This window comes from Canis lupus, chromosome 14, assembly GCF_048164855.1.
Source record: "Canis lupus baileyi chromosome 14, mCanLup2.hap1, whole genome shotgun sequence".
NCBI classification, from domain to species: domain Eukaryota; kingdom Metazoa; phylum Chordata; class Mammalia; order Carnivora; family Canidae; genus Canis; species Canis lupus.
In genome coordinates, this window is record NC_132851.1 from 37305296 (window position 1) to 37320227 (window position 14932).

Consider the following 14932-nt stretch of genomic DNA (forward strand, 5'->3'; position numbering starts at 1 on the left):
ACTGGCTCTTAAAATGAACTTCAGGTCCCCATGCATGGTCTACCTGACCGTATCTTCTCTCCTTTCATGGTCCTCCCCCTGCACACCTCTGCGGCCACACTGGCCTTCTGTAGACTGCACCCTTCTTGCTTTAGGGCTCTGCTCCTGTGTCACCACCTATCAGAAGGCCTCCTTTGACCATCTCATGGGGAGAGCACCTCAACCTCCTCTTACTCATGCTTTTTCCACAGAGTACTTCTTCCCTACTCGACAGTTGGTATATTTGCCTGTCCCTTTCTGTCTCAGAGAAAATTTAAGTTCTGTGAGAGCAGAAATTGTGCCTGTTTTGTTCATTCTTATATCTAGCCACTTCGCTGTCATGTGGTACATGACTGAGAAATTGTTGCTGAAATAATTACTTGAGTCTCAAAGTAACCAGTGGCAGGTTTCTAGCTGTGATGTGTGTGCTGAGCTGTTGTTTGACTGATTATTAAAAATCCTTGATGAAATGTTACTTGATCTTATAGAACAAAGAACATAGCCCAGAAAAAGGACTTAATAGGAGCCCAGAGGAATGAATGGACTCCTTTGCACTATAAAATTAGACACCCACATTAAAGACAAACAGTCATGTACAACATATATCAGGAAGATACTCAACAAAAAAAGTGTGAACCCTGGTATTTTTCTTGTGTTTGGGATTCATTCAACAAATATTTAATAAACATTAGACAATGGATATTAAAAAAATTGTTCTCTTGTATTTTCACAACTAAAATGGGTTAGTTATTTTAAAAACACATGAAATAGGGACGCCTGGGTGGCTCAGCAGTTGGGCACCTGCTTTGGCTCAGGTCGTGATCCAAGGATCCAGGATCGAGTCCTGCATCAGGCTCCCTGTGAGGAGCCTGCTTCTCCCTCTGCCTCTCTTTCTCAGTCTGTGTCTCTCATGAATAAATAAATAAATCTTAAAAAAAAAAAAAGCATGAAATAAAGCCCACTAACCCTGCCATTATCTGTGTGGTCTTATTAAGTCGTTCTACTGTGGCAACTTCAGAATGTTTGCCGATCAACAATCTATGGACTGCAGGGAGCTCAGAGATGACTGAGTTCAAATGGAGTAATTCAGTCAGGAAACTTCACCTCCCCCACATCTCAGCTGGGTGTAGCCAAGTCAAAAAGTTAGTTGGTCTTTGAGTAATTTTAGATCCAGGGCTCTTTCTACTGCATTTTGCCTCAAAGAACAAAGTTACGAGAATTACGAAGATAATACAGATATTGTAAAAACAAAAAACAAAAAACAACAAACATCACCCCCCCAAAAAAAAAAAAAAACAACAACTGGAAGAGGAGTTAACAGCTAGAAATACATAATAAATGACAGAGTTGTATGTAAGTACAAAGGTAAAGGCTTTCAAAAAAAAAAAAAAAAAAGGTAAAGGCTTTCAAAACTGAAGTTTAAAAAAATGAAACCTCTCATTTGTTTAGGGACATGATGGCAATTGTCCATTGTTCCTGACAAAAACAAAAAACAAAACAAAAAAAAACTCTTTTAGCTCTCTAGTTCCAAAAATAATGGAACTAGTAATCACTATGTCACCTGTGCATGTACAAAGGATATGAAAAACTGACAGGTATGGAATTACTGGGGAAAATGCCATTTGCAGTTTCCAAAGCAGGGGTCACACAAAAGGTCAATCATCTGTGTTATTACAGACCTTCATTGACTGAAGATGGGAGTTACGTCCTGATAAACCCATCATAAGTTGAAAACATCCTAAGTTGAAAGTGTGCATAATATACCTACCAAATGTAACACATAAAGTAAAAAAACTGTTAAGTTGAACCACCCTTATATACAACCATCGTTAAGATAGGGATAGTCTGTGTACCTTTATTAGCACCATCTGTGTACACCTCTTTAAAAAGTTTCTTGAGCAAGTATGTACTCTTATTTTCTCTCTTTTTTTAAAAGTAGGCTTCACACCTAGCATGGAGGCCCAACGTGGGGCTAGGACCCACAGCCCTGAGATCAAGACCTAAAATCAAGAGTTAAACATTTAGGGGCACCTGTGTAGCTCAGTGGTTGAACATCTGCCTTTGGCTCAGGTTGTGATCCCATGGTCCTGGGACGGAGTTCAGGGTTCCTGTGGGGAGCCGGCTTCTCCTTCTGCCTATGTCTCTGCCTCTCTCTGTGTGTCTCTCATGAATAAATAAAATCTTTTTTATTTGTTTTAGAGTTTATTCACGAGAGACAGAGAGAGACAGAGAAAGGCAGAAACACAGGCAGAGAGAGAAGCAGGCTCCATGTAGGGAGGCCTATGTGGGACTCGATCCTGGGACTCCAGGATCACACCCTGGACCGAAGGCGGGCGCTCAACCACTGAGCCACGTAGGCATCCCAATATAAATAAAATCTTAAAAAAAAAAAAAAAAAGTTGGACATTTAGCCAACTGAGCCACCCAGGTGCCTCTGTACTATTATTTTAAAATGTTTTAAAATTACTGATCTAATAAAAATAGATACAATAACCAGTGTTGGTAGGGATGCAGAGAAATGGGCACTCTTTATACACTGCTGCTAGGAATAGAAATGTCACAGCTTCTTTGGAGACAGTTCAGCAGTCAGTCAAAGAGCAGTTACCATGTGGCCCAGCAATTCCACTCCCAGATATCTACTCAAGAGAACTGGAAACTATTCACACACAAACCTGTACAAGAGTGTTCACAGAGGTATTATTTGTAACAGCTAAGACATGGTAACAACCCAAATGACCATCAACTGAAAAACAGACAAAAAGTGGTCTATCCATACAATCGAATGTTATTTAGCAATGAAAAGAAATGAAGCCCTGATACACACTACAACATGGATGACTCCTGAAAACATGTTAACTGAAAGTCCATCACAAAAGGCCATATATCATATGAGCCCATTTACATGAAACATCCAGAACAGGCTAATCTACAGAAGCAGAAAGCAGACGAGTGGCTGCCAGGAGCTGGAGGTAAGGTGGAATGGGAGTGAATGCTAAGGGATGTGGGGGCTTCTTTCTTCTTCTTTCTTTCTTCTTTCTGGGGCAAAGAAAATGTGCTAGGGTGGATTGTGGTGGTGGATATACAACTCTATCAATATATTAAAAAACCACTCAATTGTACATTTTAAAAAAGTAAATTTTATGGTATGTGATTTATACCTCAATAAAACTATTATTAAAGAAATAATTAAAAAAATTTTTTTTAATTTTAAAAATTTGTTGATCCCTTTTGGAGGACAGTGTGGGGTAAATTAATGTTCTTCCCTTGAGAACATTAACTTGGGAATACTGGCCAGCTGGGAATACTGGCCAGCTGCTGTCAATGCTGGTCATCTATCTGTCAACTCCGTGCAATGGACAATCATTGTGGAATCTACTGAGGAGAGAGGCTGCAAGAAGAGTAAAATCAATGGGCCGACCCAGCCCTCTGAGAGCTAAGTGTGCCATTTTCCTGTTTCTGAATATACCAAGTAGGTTGATATGTATGACGAGCTTTGTAAAAGACATGTGCAAAGAACCGAGGACTCATGAAGACAAACAAGAGGCAAGGGTCAAAGGAATGCCAAATCCTGGTCACCATGGAGGACTTACTGGGCTCATATAGACGCCTTGATGGACATCTCCAAACTGGCCTTCCCCGATGCAGCGTCCAAGCTCGATTCTTTCTCTCTGAATCTCATAATCCCTGGCTGCAAAACAGGATATATGTAAGTACAACATTCCAAATGTAGAAACGACACCTGACACATTTCGTTTCATTATCATCCATGAGTACCAATTGCACTGGTGGCACATAATTCTATGAAAATGCTTTACATAGAGTGGAATTCTCTTAAACACTGTTTTAAAAGGAATTACATAAACTGTTACAGCATCACATGAACTACCAAAACCATGTGAGTTCTATTAAAGGTAGATTTTTTTCACATTTTTTTAATGTTGATTTAGTTTATATCTGTCTGATAGTTTTCTAGATAGTTTCTCCAAGTAGTAAATTATATGCTTAGGTAATCAGTGCTATTAGTTTAGGTATTAATATATGAAAGGCTAAAAATCACAGTTATTTAAAGCAATTATTTAATGAATAACTGAAGTTTGAAAATCGGGAGGCAACAGAAAAACTGTCATGAGAAACTTTACGTTTTAAAAGTTTAAGAGTTTTCCACTTTCTGACGATCCTATCTATATTATTCATGGAGCTAAAAGAGTTTAAAGAGGTCACTTCTAAAAACTAATTTCAAAATCAGGTGACTTGGAATCAAGGTTGAACATATCACATTATAAATTACGAATATTTTATATTTTTCAGAGCATTTGCCTCAAATTAATATATTAAGTCATTGTGATTTTACACAAAACCAATTATTTAGTAGGCTGTTGAGGCACATGGAAATAAGATACCCACTAGAAACCTTGTCAATTGGTTCTAATCCAATTAACTGCTTAGTATTTTGATTCTCTCCAGCAGGGAAGCCTGTCTGCACAACCCACACTGTGTGCATTCCATTAGTGTAGCTGCCAATGGAATAAAACCATAGCCAAATATTTAAAAACTCACCCCCTGGCTTATCAAATTATAAACTGCACAGAAAACCCAACCCAATTTTAGATAGTTCTTTTCCTCTTTAAAATCACTTTAGCTAGTAGTTCCATTGGTTTAACAGCATGAATAAACCAATGGAAAGTAGTTTAAAGATAAAGTTACTGAAAACTGAAACATCCCACATCATTCCATAGGTTGCAATTGCAAGCAAATGCAGTTATTTTAAAGGAATCCTGTTACCTTCATCTATTCCATAGCTTTCTGTATTGCAATTAAGGGAGAAAAAAATTGAAGACCTTGCTTAGAAATAACTAATAGCAATTAGGTTAACAACAACAAATTCCGAGAATACATTTCAACATTTACTTTGCTACATATTTTAACCACAAACATCAGTTTAAAAAAAAAAAAAAAAAAAGAGGACTAGACACAAGCAAACTCTGAATCTCCTCAAATTAACTCGATGTGATGTCAACAATGATTATTAATCTCCATTTCGTAAATTCTTGCATGAGAACTCATTTTTGTGGGGTCTGGACCTTACTACTCAACACTGAATGAAAGTACACAAATACAAATTTGGATTCTCTGTAGGAATGTGTAAGGGACTCAAAGGCTAACCTAAATTTAAACATCTTTCCATGTTGCTACTGCAAGTCAAAATGCATGTTTCAGCTCTTCCTTCTGTTTTGAACCACTCTAATACAAGAGCTCTTATAAGGGGATTCAGAGTGCACCTGGGATGATGCAGGCCTAATGTTGGTAATGCCTCTTCAACATGTACCATTAATCCAAATGAGAGCATCTTTTAAAATAGCATCTTTTAAAATTCAAACAGGGTAAATAAAGTCCCTGAAACATTTATTTTACAAATATGTATGGCTCTATTGAAATCAGGACATCAGATATTAAATTATTAAGGCCTCTGGGGCTGTAAGGTAGGATCATAATTGAGCTTCTTTAAAAGATATAGTTAACTGTTTTTTTTTTAAACAAAAAAACAAAAAAAAAAACGTTTTTTAAAATTAAAAAAAAAAATTTTTAAGTAAATTTTATGCCACACGTGGGGACTGAACTCTCAACTCAGATCAAGAGTCACACACTCTAATGATTGAGCCAGCCAAGTGCCCCTAAAACATTTTCTTTAATGTGAGTGAAATTTCAAGTGTGTTTCCAATTCAAGATCTGGGGCTGTATCCTCCAACATGAAATCTGGCTTCCAGGTTCTCTGAAATCAAGAAGCAACACACAACAGAGAGAAGGAGAATGCTGACGGAACACAATTAACTGAAATGCAATGAAGTGAATATGAGTATTTCTTTGAAGTGAATATATAGGTGTGTATATGTATTTAACTTTAAACAAAAAAATCATCTACAGAGAGGATATTCTGTAATCAATAACCATTGTATCATCCTAGAGCCAGGACACAAGATTACGGAAAACCTGTAACTAAGCAGAACTTACTATAGATACTTGAACTTTTAGGCTTCTGACCTGAGACTAGCCGAATGCTTCTGACCTGAGACTAGCCGAATACAAAATAGGATTCTAAAGGTTGAAGAGAATATTTCTGTCATGCACTCAGTGAGCTATTAAAGAGAGTTCTAAGAAAACAATAACTAAAATTTAAATGTGAGATATTGAAAAGTTAAATACTGTCAAATCTGAAGAATAAAACCAGAAGCCTACTTACTTGACGGCATGGTGTAGGTATCTTCTTCATCTATAATCTCAGCATAATCATCTGTTTCTGTAGGAAAGGAAGCAGATATGTTGGAAAAGGTTAAATATTTGACCTCCTGGCCTTTAATATAATTAGAAAAGGCAAAATGATCTGCCTAAATCTCCTACTATGCCGACATATTCTTAAAACACTATTACTCAATTTTTGCTCACACATGAATCATTTATGGAAATAAAGTGACATCATGGTGCAGTCTGTTATAACACACAGACTTGTTTCTCAGGGAGCAAAGAGCTGGCACAGAAAGCCCTTGTGCAGAACGGAAAGACAGGGAGCAACTATGTACCAACTGCAAAACTCTCCCTCAACTACACCAAATACGTGTTTAAGGCCACACTGCCGTCTCCCAGGAGCTCTCCAAACGAGACTGGTATCTCAAAAACCGAGAATCTGACATTATTCATAAGTAGACTCTACAGCAGAATCTGAACGCTGGCCTCTTGGAAAACAAAAGTGATAGTCTGACTGCTGAGGCGATTAACTGAGTAACATGTTTCATTTGTTCCGGGTGGAAGGAACCCAGGAAGGCATCTCCTGTCACACTATGCTCAGGTAGTTGAAGCGTACAGGCTAATGTCAGAAGAGTAAAAGGTCTAGCAGAAAGAATGGAATGGGAAGAGGCGGCATAGTAAAAGGAGGCTTCTTTGAGATGATGTCAAGGAGCTGCAGTGTTTCCACTACTCCTCTCAGTAATACAGTGACTTAGAAACCCACCTCCGTATCAACGGGGAAAACTCATCTGAAGGAAACAGCCCTCACTTGGACAACAATTATGCTGACTTAAGCCTTGCCCATTTTCCTCTTTCTGTAAAGAGGAAAAGCTTTAGCTGCTCCAGCCTGAGGATGTATGTAAGCTGCTGGGCCAGGGAAGGAGGGGCAGCACTTCCTGAATTATCTTTGAGGAGAGCTCTTCAAAGAGAAAATCTGACCAAGCATCTACCTTTAACCCCAGAGAAACTAAAAACTAAGTGTTCTTTCCTTTGTGCTGCCATGACTACTTCATTCAGATATGAAAATTATAGAAAAGAGAGAATACACACAGTCTACGTTCTTTAGGAGATCAATCATTCCACATATTGCTATGGTAATGACTGAGATCAGACCTCACAGTTCCTGGAAGAATTCAGTTCTTAATTAAAAGTGATTAAAGTAAAAAAAAAAAAAAAATTCAGCTAGCAGAGTGCAACATCAATAAATCAATTCTCCTTAAAGCATTTAGTAAATGTAAACTATTCCTAAATCCTACTGAGAGGTGGATAATCTGTATGGTTCTTACATGTTACCAGTAACACTACTTACAGGATTAAAAAACCTTTACATTCTTTTCTTTCTTTACTGCTCCCTCTTACCCTGTTCTCAGTGCGCTGGCATGTCCTCGGCCTGCAGCTTTGTTTTTGTGTAGGCTGGCTTAATGAAGGACAGTGGGAGATGATATTTGGGGACAGAAGGGAGCTTCTAAGGCACTTTAAGAAAAAGGACCACGCAGGGGAGGAATCTACACGAGTAGCTGAGACAAGAGAAGCAACACGTCACACACATGGCATCTGGGGATTGTTTTCCCTCTTTGTTCTGTGATTTGTGCCCTTCCCTCAGGAAGCTAACTAAGGCAGAATTTCCACCAACGACAGGCTCTACCCTCACTGCTTTCTTTCCTACAAAGCACACACCTGTAGAGGCCGAACACAGTAGGTGGCCCCGGGGGTAGCAGGATCTGGGCGGTGACAGGTGCCAGACCCCAGACTCTGCTTCCCTTGCTGCCCCATTACCAGAAGTGTTTCAGGGATCCTTGCACCTGGCCCTTTGCTCTACTAAGGAGACGCCACAGATCCATCAACCCCCCTGGCATGATTCCTTTCGTGGCTGGGGGGTCACTGCCTGCCTGACGGAGAAGGGCACAAAGCTGCCAACGATATCAGAGTAGGCCTCTCACCCAGGACTTACCCCATGGTAGAGCTCATGCTGGCCCAGCCAATTCTGGTGTCAGCTGAAGCGTCATCCAGCCAGAGACCTGCCTCAAACTAACCTGCCCCTGACCCTCCTCACTCTTAGTTATGCTGCCCGGCTTACTTTCCTCAGTGCCATCACTACCAACCAGCTGGCAGTCCTCTTGTTCCTTGTCAACTGTCTGCCCGCTCCACACAGAGAGACCAGGGGAGCAGAGCCCTCGTGCATCTTACCACTCATCTCAGCACCCAACATGGTGCCTGGCACACAGAAGGGGTGAGGCACGTACTTGCTGAAGAGAGGACGACTTCACTGCGACCACACAGTGAGCAGACTAAAGCTGAGGCAAAGAAGTATGTGGTCCATGCAGGGTCCTGCAGACCATACGGGGTGGAGCTGCAGCGCCCAGGACGGGCACATACCCTGCTCCACCCCGCGAGGTCATCTCACCTGTCTGCTGTAGCTGTGCCCTCGTGTGTAAAATGGGAACACATCCACCTTGCAGGGTTGTTATGAGGATTACAGGAGATACATACAAAGTCGAGGTGTGGACCTGTGCATGATATATCCGTGTGGTTTTGCTTCTTCTGAGTGCTCTCAGGGAAGAATCTGGCAGCAGAGGGGTTCCTGACTGCTGAGACTCTCAGTTGGCCCTCCTGGTTTGACTGCAATGGCTTCTGAGACTGTCTCTTTTTAGAACAGCCTCACTAGAAATACTAACCTCTGAAAATATTCTGAAGCCATAAAAATTAAATGGCTGATATACATCAGGCTAGCATACAAAATTGATTTGGGAAAAATCAAGTTGCAGATACCTTAATTAATTGACACAATCACAAAAGAGCCTGTAATTCCTTCCTCTCTTTGGATTGGAAAGCTATCTGGGAATCACTCAGGCTGACACCAAGGTGTAGATATGTGTACTGAGCTGTACCATGACTAGAGACTTTTCGCTGCAGTGAACGGTACTAGTGGCCTCTGAGCTGGTTCCTAAGGAACAGAGTCACTGCTGTTGAAGGCACACAGACCTATAGAAGTTTCATCGTAATCTCTACATAGGAGCTTTCAGGTTGTAATACGTGGCATATTTCCCCAAGAATGCTTGATATTGACTTGGTTCTATTTTCCTTACCCGGTTTTTAGCATTACAGGATATGATACTGATACAAGAGGCATTTTTACACACTTAAGGGCCCCTGAAAAATTGGAGCCTGACTTGAACTTGCCAGGTCTCCCCAAACAATGATACAAGGAAAACAAACATAAAGAAAGGAAACAAGTTGAAGATCTGAGCACCAATAAGGAAAGCCAGATCTGCCTACTGACGATGATGGCAGCATTCCTGAGCTCACCACACTGCAGACGCTATTAGAAACTGTTAACGCTGATCCAGGGAGTGGGTACTGCTAGCATCGTCCCACTTCACAGACAGGAGGCTGGGGCTCCCAGGGCACAAGTCAGTTCCTCAAGGTCCCAAAGCCAATCGGTGGCAGGCTGCTACTCACAGCAGTGCTCAGGCACAGAGCCTGGGCTGTGCTGTCCCGGGCCTCATCCTTTATTATCTTCCACAACGTTTATAGGGAATTTTATATATCTTTTAAAGTTTTTAAAGTAATCTCTACACCTAATGTGGAACTTGAACTCCAACCCCCAGATCAAGAGTTGCACGCTCCACCAAAAAGCCCCTGGGGACTTTTGTGAGACCATGTACCCTATGCTATGAAACTATGGAATATTCCTCTAGGATATTTGGGGGATCTCCCCACCTTCCAACATGAGCACAGTTTGGCTCCAGGAATGTTCAAAGGATGGGGACCTGTGTATTTGGGAGACTATTTCCATGAATTAAATATTTCAAAACAAACATTTTTAAAAATGGAGACTCCTAAAACCTTGTACAACATAATAATTTGAAAGGCTGGGTATCACAATATGTAGTAAAATAAAAATGAGAGGAAGACACATAAAGAGGACAGTGACAGCTCAGAACTTAGGGGAGAAAAGAATGAAGTTCTCCTCTTAGAGCAAGGTGAACAGGTGGAGTCAAGCTGCTACTGAAAACAAGGACACGGCTGCACAGCGTCCAAGCCTCATGCTCTGTCACGCAGTCTGACGCCTTTGGAGCCCGAGGCGTACATGTCGGTGCAACAGCACAAGAGCCTTCAGGGTCACAAATTTGTCCAGTGCAGACCATGTGCTCACCGTCCATGGGAGAGGGGGTAGACAGGGTGCTTCAGGGGCACCTCCTCCAACCGCCTGGCGGAAAACGGTCTCCTTTCCCCTTGTGGTGCTTGGGCCATGGCTTGGACACTTGTAATTCTGAAAACTCGTTCCCCTGGCCGCCGCCCCTTGCTGCTCTCGGGAAGTCAGAACGGGACACCAATCCCACAGAGTCACATCTCTGTGGACAAGACAACTCGGGCAATTCAGCGGGGCTGGCCCATGGCCCGGCTTCCTGTTCCACCTGCATGATGGACAGGGGCTGCTAGCACAGAGCCCCGGAAAGCAGGGAAGAGTTCTCTCCTGGAAGCCGGGAAGGGCTCCTCTGTGCTCTTTTGTATCCACGGCTCTATGACCCAGCCCAGGGTCGGCTGCTCTCCCCTGTCCCAGGGTAGACAGCGTGTCTCTTAGACTCCGCTGGTCAGTGTCTGCTGCAACTGTCCAACCCTGCTGCTGCGGGCCAGCAGGTAGGCAGCCCTCTACCACAATGGCTGTGGCTGTGCTGCAATAAAGTCTTACCTGTGGACCCTGAAATGTGAATTTCATGCAGTTCTGATGCCACAAATACTATTTTTTTTTTTTATTTTTCCCCAATCATTAGAAAAAGTAATAATAATCCTGTGCTCCAGGGGCAATTGGAAAGAGGCAGGCTGTATTTTGCCCATGGGCCTCAGTGTGTGGCCTCCTGACCTAGACCAAGTGACTAAAGCCCTGAAGTCCATCTTACTCATCTGTAAAATGGGAGCAGAAATACTTGCCCCAACTGATTGCTAGAACTGGGAAAGTCAAATGTGAGGAAAATGATTTTATCACATAGAATGTGGGAATAAGCTCATGTTTATAAACACTTGTTCCAATTCTCATGCTTTTACAGTAATCCTCACAACAACCGCTGAGGCCTTTTACGGATGAAGACACATGAGATGAAGCAATTTCAACCAGGCTGCTGGTGACATGATGGGGCAGTAGGGGAGCATGAGGCTGGAGCGTCCACCCTGTGCTCCTTAGGCCCCCCTTGGGCTCTGCAGAGAGGACAATGCTGGAGTCACACACCAAGCGCCTGTGCACAGGGGGCTCCGCGCCAGCAGTGACTGCTAACTAACTGTAAGTACCAAGGACTGGATCTGCATGCTGTCAGTCCCTGGAACAGACATGCTTTCTCAAAGTCGTGTTTAGTTAAGATCCTTCACTACTCGAGTTATCAGTCCTACCACGAAGATGACACAGCTGAAACCTTCAGTAAAAGCACTCTCTCATGTGATCATGAGGAAAAATGCTATTCCCTGTAATTTGAGTTTAGTGTAAAGAGTATGAAGTTCCATGCAGGCAGCACATGAAGCAGGGAACATAAAACACAATACCTGACTTTCAAATTTCTAGTTTTTTAAGTACTACCCTCGACTGCTTGAAGAACAGTCATTATCACTGTTGCTGATATTTCTCTAGTTTGTATGATTCTTAAAAATCACTTTTCATTCCTTCCTTTCTGTTATCTACTCTCAAGCTAAGAATTATGATATATATATACATGTATGTATGTGTATGTATATATACACAGTCCTTGGGAAATGCTCTATGGACTTCTATTATTTAAAGCTTTCAAGTGCGACTAATCTTATTGACTAGTACTGTTTTTGACAATTGTTCTAAATCTAAAGTGTTAATACTGAAATCCAGAAAATTCACTATGTGTATACACAACTCAAATTTACCACTGAGACATGACAGAGAAACTGGCAAAGCCCTAAACAATTTTTAAGAGATCATTTGTTCACATCATTATTTTTTCATACGTGCTTTTCTGGATCAAAACCACATTTTGCCTCTCATTAAATACTAAACCATTTTTACGGTTAAATAACTCTATTAGTAACACAAACGTGAAAATAAATATTACCGTCCCCACTAATTTCATCTGCAGATCCAGGTGGCATGCAAAGAAAGGGAGGGTGGGGGAGGAAGGAGGGCAGGGAGGGGAGAGAAGGAGACACACTATTAAAAAGACAAGTAAGTCAAAGCACAAGGAAAACAAAAAAATCACCCCCCAGGTCTAATTCAAAAGAGGAAAGAGCAACTGCAGTAGTGAGTGTGTTTACTCGGTGTAAGGGCATTATGCTGAGTTTCCAGCTATCCACACGTCATACAAAGTTCCACAGAAGTTCTGTAAAGCTGGTTTCTACCATACTGAGCAAAATTAATCTGATAGGCTCTTGCAGTTAAATGCTAGAAATAGCCTTTATCCTCTCCAAGGGAAGCGTCCTGTCAGATAAAAATGAAGATAACCAGTCATTAATGTGTCTGGTGAAGGCCAGCCTCCCCCAGTGAGCCATGGGGTCCAATTACATGGAGCCACAGGCCAGGCCCAGCACACAAGCTGTACAAGTCAAGCTTCCACTTAAATTTATGCAGTGTTTGGAGAAATTCCTATTCTGATGATACAAATAATCTCCACTTTCCAGAAAATGATCCAAGTGGCCTGGCTGCCTCTGCTCTGAGGCATCCCTGAGTATCTGCCAGCAAAGCATGAAAAGCAGCCTGGGGCTCACTCTGACCATTCTCTGTTCAGCTGCATGCCACTTTAGGAAACCCGCAGTGGAAAACGAGGTACCTGCTGGCCCCTGAGGTAGAACATGAAGACCCCATAAATGAAACCAGGAAGCCACGCCTTGCCCTGTCATGCATTTAAAAACCAGCCAACAGGCAAGTCTTCTCTTGGAGAGCAGCCCAAAGACGGTCAACATGAACCGTCGCCCCGGTATGGCTGCTGAGCAGCAGACAGCACATACGCTGACACCCAATTAAGGCACACTCTGCTCAGGACAGTCTACAAGCGTCCCGTTAGGCCCGCTGCCAGGGCGCGGCGGTTAGTGAGAGCTGGCGCGAGCGAGTGCAGTACCCGTAGGAGAAGGCTCATGGGAACAGAAGACCAAAGGGAGAAAGCGCCTAGCTTTCTTAACTTTATGTTGGCAGGGACTGACTCCTTTATAAAGAGGCAAGAGGAAGAAAGAGAAAAATAGAGACACATTATTTCATACAAAAATACAAAAGAAAACTTATGTTACATTTTAAGGCAGATGTATAAAAGCAAATACAAAATTGCGATGCTTTTACTTGACTATTGGCACACTTTATCTCTTACTATGATTGACTTTAGTTTTAAAAATCATATTAATATTTTAAAATACAAGTTCCTCTTTTAGCAAAGATTAGCACTAGGTATTGAAACTTGCAGCCAGACACATGAGTTTCCCAGCTCTGCAGAGCCAGCCAAGTGCAGGTGTCACATATTTTTACAAATAACAAAACTAAAACAAAACAAAACAAGACAATAAACAAAGACCAGCAAATAATTCGAGGATCCTGTGAACATTCAGCCATAAAGAAAAATTGCCAGAACCTAGCAGATCCCGATTTGCGAAAGAGTCTTACGAGCACTTTTTCCCAAATCATCAGCAAAGACACAGACTCTCAGACCTTAAGTGTATACCCTATATAAATGACCTAAACATAAAAACTGTGATGGGGATGTCTGAACACACAGGCCGCAGAGCCCCCTACTCACTAGGGTCATCTGCTCACTCACTGCCTCGCTCACGTACTGTAGACTCCTGTGACGGCCAGTCCCCTCTGCCCTGGACACGAGCTGCATCCTCGCCCGCCAGGAGCACGCCACACAGCAGCCCCAAGAAGCAACAATTATGGTGTGGTACGGGGAACAGTGGGCATCTGTCAAGGTGAGGTCAGCACAGGGCATATACGGCTCTTGAAGATGCAGTGGTGAGAACATGTGACACAGAAGACGCAGGAGACGTGCAACACTCAACTGCATTTCCCGGGGGTCCCGTCAAGAAAGGCCAGTACTTCAGGTGAGACCCAGGGAGAGCGGGGCCCGGATCCACCGAAGGCAGAGACTTACAGATGGTATCAACGTGTCAGGAACAGAAGCGAGAGGAACGGAAACATACCACGTGGCGATATTTCAGATGCTGGGCCAGGACCCCAGCCCCATTACTGAGGGTTGCATCTCCCCCCATCAGCTGCCCGTGGTTGTCGGGGAAGAACGGGGGCCTGGTGCGAAGCCTGAATGCACTGTCAGGCCGGATGGAGCCCGGGCCTGGGGCCGAGGAGGAGGGCAGGGATGAGGACAGGGACATGCCCGGGTGAGACAGGAACATGGACTGTGGGGAAGGTGACAGCATTCCGTCAGGAGTACATTTTCTCATTTCCGTAATTATGTTATGAGCATGTAAGATGACGTCTTTGGTCTCAGAAAATACACACTGGAGCATTTCTAAGTAAAGGGACCCGCCATGCCCGCAAGTGCTTTCAAATGGCTCAAGGGGGAAAAAAATAAACGAAGGTAAGTGGGCCAGAATATAAACATAGTGAATTTGATAAAGAATATGAGAGACTTCATTTTACTGCTCTTAAACTCATCTTCTATGTGTGGAATTACAGAGA

General features: G+C 42.6%; 1 protein-coding gene across 24 annotated transcripts in view; it reads right to left on the bottom strand.

Moving 5' to 3' along the window:
* The window catches only part of PTK2 (protein tyrosine kinase 2), a 266922-nt gene that overhangs the window by 68625 nt on the left and 183365 nt on the right, over positions 1-14932 (bottom strand). For 11 of the 24 annotated variants that reach the window (XM_072774653.1, XM_072774650.1, XM_072774641.1 and 8 more), the window contains 5 exons: positions 13368-13451; positions 12369-12386; positions 6257-6313; positions 4801-4821; positions 3609-3706 (listed from right to left, as the gene is read on the bottom strand). In XM_072774653.1, the coding sequence (XP_072630754.1) occupies positions 3609-3706; positions 4801-4821; positions 6257-6313; positions 12369-12386; positions 13368-13451 (278 nt within the window). The remainder of the gene's footprint in view (positions 1-3608; positions 3707-4800; positions 4822-6256; positions 6314-12368; positions 12387-13367; positions 13452-14932) is intronic. The other 13 variants (XM_072774652.1, XM_072774656.1, XM_072774646.1 and 10 more) reach the window with 5 other exon arrangements.